The 16,188-nt window shown below is 33.7% G+C and overlaps 2 protein-coding genes across 7 annotated transcripts in view; one reads left to right on the top strand and one right to left on the bottom strand.

The window, feature by feature from the left end:
• Positions 1-9,913, top strand: part of LYSMD3 (LysM, putative peptidoglycan-binding, domain containing 3) — a 14,107-nt gene extending 4,194 nt beyond the window's left edge. Inside the window, exons 2-4 of one of the 3 annotated variants that reach the window (XM_011978022.1) lie at positions 160-425; positions 5,072-5,169; positions 6,073-9,913. In XM_011978022.1, coding sequence (XP_011833412.1) covers positions 5,086-5,169; positions 6,073-6,738 — 750 coding nt within the window. In that variant the 5' untranslated portion in view covers positions 160-425; positions 5,072-5,085 and the 3' untranslated portion in view covers positions 6,739-9,913. The remainder of the gene's footprint in view (positions 1-159; positions 426-5,071; positions 5,170-6,072) is intronic. The other 2 variants (XM_011978021.1, XM_011978023.1) reach the window with 2 other exon arrangements.
• Positions 9,914-11,197: 1,284 nt separating this feature from the next.
• The window catches only part of POLR3G (polymerase (RNA) III (DNA directed) polypeptide G (32kD)), a 47,226-nt gene continuing 42,235 nt past the window's right edge, over positions 11,198-16,188 (bottom strand). For all 4 annotated transcript variants that reach the window (XM_011978017.1, XM_011978015.1, XM_011978016.1 and 1 more), the window contains one exon: positions 11,198-13,573. In XM_011978017.1, coding sequence (XP_011833407.1) covers positions 13,487-13,573 — 87 coding nt within the window. In that variant the 3' untranslated portion in view covers positions 11,198-13,486. The remainder of the gene's footprint in view (positions 13,574-16,188) is intronic.

The raw sequence follows: 16,188 nt of genomic DNA, 5'->3' as shown, positions 1-16,188 counted from the left end.
AAAAAAAAAAAAAAAAAAAAAAAAACTTAAACCTAATGTTTAAATAACTAATACCATTAAAACAAAAACAAAAGATTGTGTCCTGAATGTACGATACATGCAGTCAGTCAGTTGGATCAGCTACATTCCAAAATTTTCTCTGCTTTTTTTTCCCTCTAGATTTTAACATTATGGCAGGAAGGCATCAGAATCGTAGTTTTCCTCTTCCAGGAGTTCAGTCAAGTGGTCAAGTACATGCATTTGGAAATTGTTCAGACAGTGATATGTTGGAGGAGGATGCTGAAGTGTATGAGCTTCGATCCAGAGGAAAAGAGAAGGTCCGAAGAAGTACATCAAGAGATAGACTTGATGACATTATAGTACTAACAAAAGATATACAAGAAGGAGATACACTAAATGCAATAGCCCTGCAGTACTGTTGTACGGTAAGTTTTAATATCACATAATGCAATCCATAAGAAATTATTTGTTTACCCACACTGAAATAAATTCCATGTCCTTTTTTACCTTGTTTATTCCTTTCTCCATTTTTTGCTCTTATTATTTTTTGCATGGAAATCTGTATCACATGGGCTGGGAGTGGTGGCTCACGCATGTAATCCCAGCACTTTGGGAGGCTGATGCAAGTGGATCACGAGGTCAGGAGATCGAGACCATCCTGGCTAACACAGTGAAACCCCGTCTCTACTAAAAATACAAAAAAATTAGGCGGGCATAGTGGCAGGTGCCTGTAGTTCCAGCTATTTGGGAGGCTAAGGCAGGAGAAGGGCGTGAACCCAGGAGGTGGAGCTTGCAGTGAGCCAAGATCCCGCCACTGCACTCCACTCCAGCCTGGGCGACAGAGCAAGACTCCGTCTCAAAAAAAAAAAAAAAAAGAGAAAAGAAATCTGTGTCTGTGTCACATTTGTAAATGTTTACTTTTTAAAATTTTAACAAATACTTGAATTTCTGTGTCACATTCGTAAATGTTTACTTTTTAAAATTTTAACAAATACTTGAATTTCTGTGTATTTCCAAATCCACGGATTTCAGTATTGAAATCAACACTTAACTATGTTATCTTCTTATTCAAGTGGTAAAAAAAATGTGGAAATGTATAAGGAAAAGTTTTTCCCTGTCCCAATTTCTTGATAACCAGTGTTAACACTTTGGCATGCTCCTGTACCTTTTTTTGTGCTCATAAGTATTTATTTATATATACATGTTTTGGAGAGTTAGTAATCTTTGTATTTTTAAACGTGGATTGTATCGCATTTTACTCTGCAACTTGCATTTTTCATTTTTTAATGTATCATGGACACCTTCATGACCATCCCTCAAAGCCTTATAGATCTAACTTATTATTTTAAATGGTTGTATAATGTCTGTAGTATCAATGTTCCAGTATTTTTAAGCCATTGCCCTATTAATTGATACTCAGGATTTTCTTGGTGTTTTACCTTGTGTGGCAAATATCATCACAACTGTATCTTTAAATGGCAGTGCCTTTATTTCTGTGGGATAGATCCCAAAAGTGGGATTGCCAGATAAGAGGAATGGTGTATTTTTTATTTTAATAGACACTGTACTCTATTTGGACCCTTTTTCTGTCTGTGTTATTATGCCCATTTTGAGGCCTTAGCAGGATATTTTTATATCCACATTGATATGGAAACTGGTTAGAACATTTGTTTTCAAACTTTTTGTTCTCATACTCCCAACAGAATTTTGAAATATATGTACTGTGTACCTCCTCGCACATTTTTAAGTGAACTTAAATTCTTCCTCATGACTTAAAATAGTTACAAAGTGTATAATTTTCAGAATGTTGTATTAACATTTAAAAATAAGACTATTAGAGTGCTCTTTAAATGCATCCACAGAATTCTAAGTACTTCCAGGATTTGCTACCTGAAATTGGTATTTTTTTAAAAAGTGGAAAGTGTGTATATGAGAGCTCTTTTATTAATAGCATGAGATTTTATATCATCCCTTTTTCTCATTAATATTTTCATCTTTCCCCCAAATTTTTCATGATATAAAGTATTTTTATACTTGAAAAACCTCTTATTGACTACCTGTAATACTTTCATAGGAACATACATCTATAAGTTTATATTATATAAATGTATTTATATATATTTATATTCCAAAAAAATTATGGTCATGAGGTTGTATTTCTTTCTACATTTGCAACTATTGCAATAATTCACATTTCTTATTACAATTCATAATTCATCAAAACATTACAAATTTTGATTTTAAAATTTAATAAAATATTTTATTAAAATGAATTTTTTTGATGTAAAAGAGCTGGGTAGTTTTTTCCTCCTACCTTGCTCGTGTATGGCAACATCAATTCTTGCCATTATTACATCACAATATATCTAAGTTTATTTCTAAATGTAAATAAATATGTGAGTAAATGTTTTGTAGAGAAATAAGACCATTGATAAATAAATTACAGAATATGTCATAGAAGGTAGATGGTGGAATAGACTTCAAAATGAGAGACAAGGCTAAAAACATCAAAGTACAGATGTGGTTTGTGGTTCAGAGGTTTTATAAGATATTAGCTTTCTTTTAATGAACCTAGAAAATTATTTTAGGAAAATTTAACATACCATCTGAATAATTAAAAATAGGTCATATTTCCAATGAGGTACAAGGATGTTTCAGGCATTCAACAGTGATGTAAAGATTTCAAGGAGGAAATATGGTAAACAACAAAGGGAATTTTTGTAGGTATTTCAGAAATGAGTGGCACAGACTATTTGGGATGAAATGCTTTGAGACACTGAGGAAAAGTTTGATCCATACAGTAAGGGAATACGTATTGTAAGATTTTAACAGGAGTGATACAGAATGGAAAAGTTTGATCCATATAGTAAGAGAATACAGTTATTGTAGGGTTTTAACAGGATTGATGCAGAACAACAGAGGGGCCTGCTGATGAATTGAAGGGGATCCAATAAAGAGATTACTGGAATAATAAAGATGATCAGGACTTAGACTAAAATATTTGTGATAAGGATAAAGAAGTGTTAAAAAATGTATTGGGGAAAATCACAGGATATATCAGTTGATTGCTTATGTGAAATGAGAATGATGAAAAGTGCTTAACATTAATGGAGAGATGGCATTGGCTTCTGTATTAGTCTGTGCTCACATTGCTGTAAAAAAATACCTGAGACTGGGTAGTTTATAAGAAAAGAGGTTTATTGGTTCTGCAGGTTTTACGTAAAGCAGGCATCATCTGCTTCTGGGGAGGCCTCAGAGAGCTTTTACTCGTGGCAGAAGGCAAAGCCAGAGCAGGCATTTTCACATGGCTGAAGCAGGAGGAAGAGCGAGTGAGAGAGGAGGTTTCACACACTTTTAAACAACCAGATCTCACAAGAACTCAGGACATTATCAAGGGGGAAATCCACCTGCATGATCCAATCACCTTCCCCAGGCCCCATCTCCAACATTGGAGATTATAAGATGACATGAGATTTGGGTGGGGACACATACCCAAACCATATCAGCCACTATAGTGGGAAAGGTGATGAACAGAATTAGTTAAGATAAGCAGTGCATCTTTTTGATGGGAGCATAAGCAACAAAAAAATTATAAAATTTATTATAAAAGGATTTATCATTTAAAAAATACAGTAAGTAGTTAGTGGTATATTCCACTTAGAAATAATCTTAAGAATTATTAAAAATCTGTCAGTTACACAACTGATGAGAAGAATAAAAAGTCCAAGGTTGGAATCTTGAATGCAACCAAGGAAGTTGGCATAGCATAGAAATCATTATAGGGATATTCAGAGAGATAACTTAGGTAGATACTAAACCTTGGAACCCTAATTCAAAAAGAGTATTAAGTAGATTAGTAGGAGTACACAATACCAAGCAAAAGAGCATTTAAAGAGAATGGGGTCAAACTTTGGGATTTGTCAGTGAATCTTCATTTGCTGTAAGACAAAACAGTGTGAAGGTAGTAAGATGATAAAACACCCTTTATCTTTACTGTTTCATCTTTTAGTTATTGTTCAACCCTTTCTTTCTAATCCCCCCACACATACACTGCAAGATAATTTTTCCAGCTTGACCTCTTTTAGTCTTCATTGTACTTGATCACGAATCTACAGTTGATTCTGTTCACTACTCCCTCATAAAGACCCTCTCTGCTTGACCACCTTGAATTTTCAGGTGTCTGGTTTTCCTACTGTTAACATTTAATAATAGCTAACTTTTATATGGCATACTATATATCACTGTTCTGAGTGTCCTGCAAAATTTAAATCATTAATGTTCACCTCAACCCTATAATGTAGGTAGTATTATTACTGCCATACTGCAGGTGTGGAAACTTAATGGCAAGGAGGTTAAACAACTTGCCCCAGGCCATACAGCTAGAAGGTGTCAAAGCCATGCTTCAAACCCAGTTATCCATGCTTTTAACCACTATTGTATATTCCCTTCCTGGCCATTCTTCATCTCCTTTGTGGATTTCTGTTACTCAGCATACCCATCAAATGTTGAAGTTCCTTAGGGATCTTGTTGTTTTTTTCTCCCAGGCTTTTTCTAGTGAATCTGTCTACTCTTTGACCTCTTTCATTTCAATTACTTTTTTTTTTTTTTTTTTTTGAGATGTAGTCTTGCTCTGTTGCCCAGGCTGGAGTGCAGTGGCATAATCTCTGCTCACTGCAACCACAACCTCCCGGGTTCCAGTAATTCTCCTGCCTCAGCCTCCCGAGTAGCTAGGACTACAGGCACGTACCACCATGCCTGGCTAATTTTTATATTTTTAGTAGAGATGGGGTTTCATCATGTTGGCCAGGCTGGTCTCGAACTCCTGACCTCAAGTGATCTACCTGCCTCGCCTCTCAAAGTGCTGGGATTACAGGCATGAGCCACCATGCCTGGCCGACTTCAATTATATTTTTGCTGATAGTCCACAAATCTGTGTCTCCAGCTGAGATCGTTCTTGAGTTTCAGACATATATCTACAACTCTGTCCTGAACATCTTCCACTTGTGTATCTCAAGCAGCTCCAAGTCAACATGTCTAAAATCTGCATTCATCCTCTTCTTACCCTCCACAGTGTTCCATTTCTTAATGAATGTCATCATCCCTCAAGTTGACCAAACCAGAAATCTAAGCTTCATACTAGACCCACTTTATCTCTCTGACATCAATCAGGTGTTACATGATTAGGTTTTAGATTAAAGCATTGATGGAAATGAATGGGACTAATAGATGGTGGGAGAACCTGGCATACCAATTGGTAATCTGCCAGACACTCCCCTCTTCCCCCAACACAGTGGAATAGGATGTACAGACAGGTTATCTCACAGTGGATGGGATAATACAAACAGGTTGAGGAATATATAATATATAGAGAAAAAGCTTATGTGATTAGTCTTGAAGGTAGTTGAATAATGCATTTACACTGAGAAGTTTGTGGTGGGGGGGGTGGAAATGGCTTCAGAAGTAAGGGGGATAAATTACCAGTTTTTTAAATTCTAAAGTATATATGCTTTTCCACACATTTTAGCATCTTTTTTTTGAATGGTGGCATCTTCAAATTTTGGTGAAGTTTTTTGTTTCCCCCTGGATATACATAAAATAATGCTGCATCTTAAGAGTTATGGCATCTTAGTTTTGATAAAATATGGTAGTTTTAGTTGGGTAGCATTTGTCTATATTCCAGTTTCCAAATTGGAATAAAGAAGATAACTACCCATAATCCTTCCTTCACAAATTGTTTACAAGTAGAAGGACTGTGGTATTTATGCATGATGCACAAAGGGAAGCAGCAAAGGATTCTAGGATTTACTTAAATAGCATTAATTAGTGTTACAAATATATGTGGGTGATAGTAGAAAGTAGTGATTTCCTAAGATTGGTAGATCTAAAGTGATGTAGAATTCTCATCTACAAATAAAATTAAAATTTCTCTGGGTGCAACTTAATACTACTAATAATTAAGTTCAACTTTTTTTTTCCTCCAAAAGTAACTAGGATGAATGACTATTGCTACCTTTATTTTGATTTAGAATTCAGTTGTATGTTGCCTTTTTTTTTTTTTTTTTTTTTTTACAGGTAGCAGATATCAAGAGAGTTAACAATCTCATCAGTGATCAAGACTTTTTTGCCCTTAGGTCTATCAAAATTCCAGTAAAAAAGTTCAGTTCCTTGACCGAAACACTTTGTCCTCCAAAAGGAAGACAGACTTCACGTCATTCATCTGTTCAATACTCTTCCGAACAACAGGAAATTTTGCCAGCTAATGATTCTCTTGCTTACAGTGACTCAGCTGGTAGCTTTTTAAAAGAAGTAGACCGAGACATAGAACAAATAGTAAAGTGTACAGACAATAAGAGAGAGAACCTCAATGAGGTAGTATCGGCCTTAACAGCACAACAAATACATTTTGAACCTGATAACAAAAACACTCAACGTAAAGATCCCTATTATGGAGCAGACTGGGGAATAGGGTGGTGGACAGCTGTCGTGATAATGTTGATAGTAGGTATAATAACACCAGTGTTTTATTTGTTGTATTATGAAATTTTAGCTAAGGTGGATGTTAGTCATCATTCAACAGTGGACTCTTCACATTTACATTCAAAAATCACACCCCCATCACAGCAGAGAGAAATGGAAAATGGAATTGTGCCAACTAAAGGAATACATTTCGGCCAACAAGATGATAATAAACTGTATAGTCAAGATTCTCAGTCACCTGCTGCTCAACACGAAACATAGCAATTAGTTCGTAATCAAACGTTAGTAGTCACATGTGCATCTGGAATGTGGTGAATCAGTTATATCCAATAATCACTTCAAAGGCAGAATTTAGAGAGATTGAGATGCTTTTGTTTTTAACAAAAGGATTTCACACTTTGAACATTTTTTGAGCAACTAGTTGATGTTGAGAGCAGTTGATCCATAAATCTGGTGTGTCAATGTTTCAAGCAGAAATTAATTTAAACCTGTGTTTAGGAAGTTCTTAACTTGGAAGATGTATCATTTTTCTTAAGATGTATGTTAAAATTTTTTTTTTAGGTAATTTTTAAGAAGTTTATTAATGTTAAATTTATGATGCAGAATGATAGCATCAGTTATCTGCAGCTGAAAAAAATTTACTACTATGAACCCCTAAAATATTCAGTTGCAAGAAAGTTTGATTCTAAAATTATTCATGGTAGCATATGTAACACACCACTTCAAAACCTTTAAAAATTACATTTAGCACATGTACTATGAAAGCATACATACAAAGAGAAAGGTGAAAGTGATTTATAATTCCTACAACAGAGGCCAAGAAATAGATTAAAATATTTTCAAGACCCCAAAATAATGTATTATGGTTGGGAAGTCAGTAGAACACTGGAATAGGTGAAGACCTGACAGTAATTTTTGTCTTAAGAATGCTTTCTTTAGGACAGACCCTTTAACCTCACCTCTGTGCATCTGTTTTTAAAATGATTATATTTGTCTCTGATATTTGAAAGCACTTTTGTAGTTTTGATGATGAAAAATATGTTAAACATGTACATATTACCATTATTTAAGAAATAATTCCTTATATACTGTGATAAATCATTGCTGTTACATACAGTAACATGCCTTAATTATATTTAATGCCTTACTGCTTTATGTAAGTAAATCCAAGTTTCAGAATTAAAATTAAGCATTATTTCAGATGGTCCAGTCAGATGCGTTACATAGGCTATATAAATTTGTCTCCATTTTCACCATCAAGCACAAATAATTGGGTCAAAACTGTCTGAGGTCTGTTGAAGAAAACGGTTCATTAGGCAAAAATGAGTAGAGGTCTTTTATATTAACTGTAACAGACAAATTAGTAATCCCTTAACCTCTGTTTTCAAAGAGAAAATACCCAATTTAGACTTTTTTCCTGAACTATACATGTAGCATCAAATTGGGAAACAAAGGCCAAAGGTGTATAGATTGCTTGAAAAGGGCGTGATAGTGCCTCTTTTTAAGATCTGTTGAGTCGGCTATAGTCTGGCTAAGGAAGAAGCGTTTGCATACTGATTCCATCATTTAATCTTTAAAAGTATGTGTTCTAAAAATGTAACCAGAATGATTCTTCAATAGAAATGAGATTTGGTGGAGTCTGGATTGCCTGTTTTGTATATAATATATACTTAAGATATATAATACCACCTCATTTTCTGGGCATTATTTCCTAATTGTTGATGTTTTAGGCTTTTGATAAGTCATTTTATATATTTCAAATTTCAGTCGGAATAAGTAAATATTTATGGCAAGTGGAGTTTTATGTACTTTCAGAAGACCATCAGGAAAAGACAGGACAAAGAAGTCAAACATTAAAGCCTTTGCAAATATTAGAGGACCTTAGACAATTACCAACAAGTGTTTAATAGGGAAGTTACAAATTGGTTCTCTTAGCAAATTAAACATTTAAAAAATAGTTTTAATGTGCCTTGGGCATCTTGAAAAGAAAAGTGTGATATAATTTATGCTCAGTGTTAACTGGTCAGTTTACATTGTATTTATTAAGCCTGCTGAAAAATGAGGTTTTAAGGAAGAAAATGCAGATTATTTTAGGGTAAACAGGCCAGGTGTCCTTTGAAGAACTTTGTTTACATCAAATTGATGAAATTACAGTCAGTGATTCCTTACCTTTTTGCTAGTTGTACTTTGAAATTGTTATGGGTTCGATTTCCAAAATATGTTACTTATTTTTAAAGGAATAAGGTGTGCTGTGTATTTGTTGATTAAAAACCATTTGTCTTGCAGAGTATCCTTTTTTGAAGGAAATATACATCCTTATAACACATCAGGTAGTTTTCTTTTTTCTATATTTAAATTATATATTTTTGAATTAATTGAATATAATTTGAGTTACATATAATTCTGTATAAAGGTTACCTATTGAATTACAGTTCTTATCCGTGTAGAAAAGAATTTTCTAAGCATTTAAAACATTTGGAATAATTTTAGTTTCTAAAAAGTACTAATGTAAGTTAAGTTTGTATCAAATGCAAATTACCTTGTATAACTAATTAACAAGCACAGTTATTGTTTAACATTGTGATTTTAATTGTGTTGACACCCTTATTTGAATCTGCTGCTTTACGTGTGGCCTGTGTGTGTGTCTGCATGTGTGCACGCATGCACTTGTATGCAATGTAAAAGTAACAGCAGAATTACTGCATTTGGTTCACTTAAAATTTTGGAGTTAGCAAGTAAAGAAAAAGCTGATAGTTTTATGAAGTCTGGGTTAAAATAAAATTGCTATCCCACTCCTAGGAAGTTATGGGGTTCCTGTTTTCAAAAGGTATGTTAAAAGTGGTTATAGACTCTGCTGGCCACATTAAAAATTAGAAGACTCATGTTAAATTATCTTCTCCAAAGGACTTTATTTATAGCTTTTCTTTTGCTGGACTCTACCTGCTTGGCTCAGTGTCCTGAAGTTTTTTTTTAAATGAACCACTACTTAGTAATTAGTTCTTTTTAATTTAAAGTATTTACTTCTAAAATTACCTAGTTGGAAATATGAAGGATACGCTTAGTTTTAGAAATATCATGAAGCAAGGATCTAGTCAGTGTTACAGGATAAAAATGGAGTCTTTTAAAGTCTGTATTTAAATGGTGCACTGATGGGATTCATTTTTTATTTGAATTACAAAAATGTTGCTCAGGTAATCAGTATTTTCTTCCACGTATGTGCATATTGCACTGTTAGATCATAGAAATATCTGAATGCTTTAATTTTTATGTATGCAAAATCTATAAATCTTTTGTATAATGTATTTTATACAAATGTAACTAGAACATTATGTTAGCATGTACATCTGTAAAATGTTTTTAAAATTTTTTGCCCCTTATTTTTCATATTTTGAAAGATCTGTAACATGTAATAAAGTTTCTATTATTCAATCTAAAATGGAAGCCAGTGAATTTAATTGAATAAAGCAAAGCTTTTCTCCTCTACTCTCAAACGAATACAGAGATATTATGTAAGATACAGCAAATTGCCAGAGGTTTACCAATTCAGATTTCCTATTTGCTACAGTGAGGCAGAATACCCTGGATTATCTCTAAGACATAGATAAAACATTTTAGATGAATGTTCTTTGGGGGATTTTCCTCAGGGTAAGATCTGTTAAGGCATGGTCCAGGAATTGCTATGAAGTTGTAGATGAGTCATTATCTACAGATTATAACCTGCTCTATTTATATGTAGTTTTAATTTATTATAAAACAACCTCAAGAATACTGTTTAAAAGATGCTTAGCAGAAAAATTGAGAAAGGTCTTCGGAGCTTTTATTTAATGGAGGAATGTGTATAAACCCTGTTTTTTTCTTTTTCCCATTTTCAAATGCATCTTGATCTTAAAATTGTGTTTTTTAAATCAAATGGAAATTTTTACTACAGGGGTTTTATTTTTTAATTTTTTTTTTTTTTTTTTCTGAGACAGACTCTTGCTTGGTCGCCCAGGCTGAAGTGCAGTGGCATGATGGTTCACTGCAGCCTCGAACTCCTGGGGCCAATTGATCCTCCCATGTGAGCCTCCCAAGTAGCTGGGACTACAGGCACATGCCACCACACAGGCTTGAGATTTTAACCATGTAAAAGCAAAGCCATGGACACTACATTTGAAGGTAGTGAAGTGAAAAGTTTAACAAGAATCTCCATGGACACTACATTTGAAGGTAGTGAAGTGAAAAGTTTAACAAGAATCTTCTGAATGTCTTAACATTCTCTGGTATCCAGTATAAGTCAGCCCAAGCACGAATGATCACACTAAATTATATTGTCTGCCAAATCTCTTAAGTTTGTTGTCATAACTGTGTGTGTGTGTGTGTGTTGCCATCTTGGCTCACTGAAGCCTCAACCTCCTGGGCTCAAGCAGTCCTCCCACCTCAGCTTCCTCTTGGCCCACTGAAGCCTTGACCTCCTGAGCTCAAACAGTCCTCCCACCTCAGCCTCCTGAGTAGCTGGGACTTATAGGCACAGACCAGCATGCCCGTCTCACAACTTTTTTGAATAATCATTACCCAGAGTTTTGTTGTTTGTGGTGATTGTTTATTCAAGACTATTTGGAACAAGCATCCCTGCTTAATACATAGTTACTAGGTAAGATCTGTATTAACAAATTAGTTTTCTCTCCCAAATAAACATTTAAATAAGTTCAAAACAAAATATCTTACTATAAAACGAACACAATTTTGTAAGAATTTAATGTGTAAATAAATACAGAAAAATAAGCATTACAGCAACCAAACAGTTTTGCTCATGATAGCAATTTTAAAGACACTTCAACAAATACTTTTATGTAACAGGCTAATTCTGCAAAATAACATTCACTTTCCTATGGAATAATTTCACAGTCTCAGATTTTAAGCCAGAAAAATGAGATTCATGCTGGTAAAGCAACCTGCAAATCCTGCTTGTTCTCACAACTACTATACTTTAACATTGTAAAAAGATCTTTCAAAGGGGGAAAGAAAGCTCTTAAAGGGTATGGCTGGTACCTCCCAGAGTAAATCCTTGCCCTAAGGGGCTGCCCTGCTATCTGCAAGACTAAAATTGTCATGACAAATTCAAAGCTAAAAAAAGAAATAACCTTTATCTTCAGTGTATTTGCCTGGTTCAAGTGGTTATCTGCAGATTTATAGTAAGTAAGTAAACAGAACAATATTGATAAGATTTCCGAGAACTAAATGGTATTTGGCTCTGGTACTAAGGAGTTGAAAGAATAAAACACCTATGTTAATTATCAACTGCAAATGACAACTTTTTGTGAGGTTTCTATTCTACGGCTTTATTCATATATTCCATTTAGAATCTTAAAAATTTTTTGACAACTTCCTTTAAACAAGAAGTAATTCACAAATGGTTAACACAGCTCTAAACTAATAAGATAGGTCCTCACACCCATCTTGAATTACTTAAGAAAGTATTGCCATTGAAAGTGATCTTTTTCCTGAGAAATTCATGTTGCAAAATGGCACAAGACAATACACATTTTCTCCAATTTTCTGCATGAATACAAGATAGGAAAATAAGATATTTTGTGAGGAAAACATGTTTCTTAAAATTGTGTTTTCAGTTACTCTCCAAACTACAAATTTTTAGAGGGTGAGGGCCAAATGTAAATTAAGAACTGATCTTTAAGGCAAGAGAATGAATACATATGGTAAATTTTGGTTGGTGTTTAAACAATTTTTATAGGAAATTGTTTACGAGTAGAGAAACTAAGGCACAGAAACAACCAAGCTCAGGTTCAAGGTTGAGTTTAATAGTACAGGTAGAAACAGAATCTAGGGATCTGATTCTCACATTAGAGGATAATAATATCTTCCCAAAAGGAAAAAATAAAATTATCTCTTTTAGTAGATAACATTGATAAATCATTTTTGAAATATATAATATGAATTTCCTTGAAAATCTTTGGCATTTGTGAGAGTCTTTGTAGGCTGAGGTTTTTAGGTATTTTTCCCAAAATATAAAGTTAGGAGAGCTAGCTTTGAAGTTAAACAACAAAAAAATTAATCTTAATTTCAAAATGACCTGAGTTCATTTTGCATTTTTATATAAATCAATTGTACAGCTTGAGTACTCTGAAACATAAAAGGCCACCACACTTCATAGAGTTCACACACATGCATTCTACATGGTATTTATATGACCAGAACTTACTTCACATTTACATAAAATATAAAATTAAATAAAATGTCTTAGTCAAATTTTTCATAAGCCCAACTATTTGAAGATGTCAGTTATTACAGTGGGATGATTAATTCATATATCATACAGTATTAAGTTAGTCCCAAATTCAAGTATTTATAATATTCACCCCATGTGAGAGTTTCTTTGTACTGGCTAAGATGTGAGTTGTGACATTCATATTGCTCAGTTTGGTATTTTTCCCTGTGTGTATGTTTTCCATCACAAAACCTCTATCTCACAATTCTGTACTTGTAAGAGCTCAGGTAGGTTTATGTAGTCATAATGCAGTAGTCTAGAACACACCATGTAAAGGTAAAAAATAAAATTATTTTCAAGTTTCTTTGTTTTTAAAGTGCTCCATGTGCTGTATTATATCAACTTTCAGGTTATAGAAATCCATTATGACTAGCAGTAGTTTTACAAAAGATCAGCAGTTAAGCAAGAATGATTTCTTCAAGTACATAGACATAGATTATAATAGAGCAAAAATTCTTTAGGCACATTCATATTCAAATAATAATAAAAAAAAAATCCATGAGAGTACGTGAGAGAGATGGCAGAGGTGTTTAGAAGGAATGTCAGAATGTCAGGGACTAATTTGTAAGGTAACTAGTATGTAAACTCAAAGTGGTTTTGAATATTTTGGTAACAAATATTTGTCCAAAACAAAACAAAACAAAACAAAAATAAATATTTGTTCCTTATCAGAGACAAAATACAAATCAAGTCTGTCCAAATGTTCAGAAGCTGCGTCATAAAAATATTTTTTGAAAAATTTCATGCCTAATAGGTTGCTTCATCCATGTTGTCATCACTGTCTGCGCCAAAATCATCTCCATCTTCAAAGTATGAATTAATGTAGTCATTTTCCTAAGTGAAATGATACATTCCTTTGTCAATATTAAAATGAATGAGTAGTAAGAAAATATTCCAGGCTTAAAAGTCTCTGCTTTTTTATCAGCTTCAAAAACACAACAGTTTTCGCTTGTGTTTACCTGTGCTACTTTCTTCCTTAAGACCACCACCTCCCACTCTTGTCAGGCACCAACTAGCTAAGAGAACATGAACGGTTGCCCATACCATCTCGATAGGATAATATAGCTACTAACACATTACAGCTTACTGGGATGATACATAGTTTAGTTAGCTAAACCTCTAAACACTTACCCAAAAAATGCACAGACACTCAAGAAAAAAAGCCAGTTTACATTAACATCCATTAGACTACCCCAGTACTGAGATTTTTAGTCACAAAGCATAACTGAGCATAAGCCAGAGACACTTTTACTTCCTAAAAAAAAAAAAAAAAAGCCTCATGATACCAAACCAAATCCTTAAGATGCCTATATTATACTCTATTTAGGGCTTCTTAGTTTCTTTTTCTTGTGGCTGAATAAGACTATTGTCCATGCAAATAACTCAGAAAATATCTGTGCTTTCTATCAAAAATTCAAAATCTTACTTTCTTATTTATTTTTCTGGGCCTCCAGTATCTTGCAATCAAAAATCCACTTTGGATATAAATTAAACCTAAGAGTATTAATCAGTTGCAATGTATGGATTGTATTTGGATTCTGTTTGAAACAAACAAACCTTTTGAGACAACCAAGAAAATTCAATACTGGCCTGGTATTTGATGAAATTAAGAATTACATTTCATTGTATGGTATGTTATAATGATACAGTGATGTTGCTAAAGAGCCCTTATTTTTTAATCCATACTGAAATATTTGTAGATGAAACGATACGATGCCTAGGATTTTCTTTGCAATCCAAGGCACATGGGGCACAGGGAATGGGATGGGTGGACAGGGAGGGATTGGGTAGATCAATGAGTGGTTGAAAGGTTAGCTATGAATTGACCATTGTTAAAGCTGAGTGATAAGACCATGGGTGTTTCTTTTACTAGTCAGTATATTTTTGCACATGATTGAGATCTGCTATAAAAAGAGATTAATCTCCACATCTCTACTATCTATAGTAAGAAATACAGACTATTCTCAAATTTTATTAATTTTTTAAATAAATTTTATTTCTCCTATCAATTTTATTAACTTTTTTCCAAAGATTTTTTTTTTTTTTTTTTTTTTTTTTACTAACTGGATAGTGGGATTTTTAATATAAATGTATTTACATAATGCAAGAAAAGTAACATGTATTATTCACTGTATATGCATTATTTAGATAGTTATCTCATTACTTTTTATTCCCTAGATACTGTAAGTTTCTGCATCCAGCTAAAACCATTCCCATCTCTGGAAAGTTGGCCTGGCTTTTCTGGTGCCCAAAAAAATTTGGCAATATTTAGACATCTGGGTGAAGCTTGGGGCCTGTATACCAGGGGAGGGTGGCATGGTTGAGAGTTCAAATGAGGTCTCATTGTAAAGGAGACCTTTGGTAAGAACACTTGTGTAGAAATAAAAGTAAGCCGATTTGTACATAAAGTGGAGATGAATAAGGAAAGGATACTCTAGTATTCTAAATCAAGCATATGTCACTTGTGTTTTAGACATGAGTACCTCCTCCAAGTTCTGTTTAAGTGGTTCAAATTTGGTAATTGTGTAATGTTAGTAATCTTGATACAGGTACAAAGTAGTGAAACCTATAATTTCAGTAGTGAAACTGATGGCTTAAATGGTTCTAGGCTCTCATTTGAGCCCTTGTGTTTTTCTTCAATTACAACATTCAAAAGATTGAAGAAGACAAGTTTTTATTTCCTTGATTTTACTAATAGGTGTTACCAGATAATTTGCCGCATTTTATTCTTCAAAAGAAAATGTGCCATCAAATCCTCAATACATTGGATAAATTACCACAAATTTTAATTAATAATTGCTAAAAAGAGCAGAGAAGAATAATTTTAAACGTAGAAAGGTGTTAATGAAGATCTCCTTTCCAACCCTCACTCAGCCATACATGCAGAACACACATCTATTAGAATGGGGAGTTTTTTTGTTGTTTTTTTGTTGGTTTTTTGTTTTAAATGAAATGTTATAATAAACTCACTGGTGTTGTTTAATATTCTGCTAAGGCTAAATGAAGAATTCTGAAACTACTAGAATCCCAATGTTTGTTGTTTTTGTTAGAGGAGATCTTAATTTCAACACGGATATAGTTCCAACTCAACTCAGTGCAAGCAGACATTGTCAATAGAGCATTGCAAATGCCAGTCTTGTCTAGAATATTGACCACACAAACTAGAACCTATAGCACCACCACCCTACTACCCCCATGGCAGTGTGACAACCAAATGTATCTCCAGACACTACTAAATATCCCTTCAAGAGTATTGAAAACCACTGGTTTACAGCAATAAGCTTTCAAATATGACCCAAACTTGGCTCTTCCATTCAAAGCAACTGAGCTTTCTAAAATATAAACATCATTATACCATTCCACTGTTTAAAACCCCTGAATGCTCCCCACAGTGCTCAGGATAAAGTCAAATTTCTCAGCTTGACATTCAGAGTCCTTAAGGACCTGCT

The sequence above is a fragment of the Mandrillus leucophaeus genome, unplaced genomic scaffold, assembly GCF_000951045.1.
Source record: "Mandrillus leucophaeus isolate KB7577 unplaced genomic scaffold, Mleu.le_1.0 Scaffold187, whole genome shotgun sequence".
Lineage (NCBI taxonomy): Eukaryota > Metazoa > Chordata > Mammalia > Primates > Cercopithecidae > Mandrillus > Mandrillus leucophaeus.
Note: the sequence above shows the minus strand (reverse complement) of the source record. Positions and strands in the feature narration are given on the sequence as shown.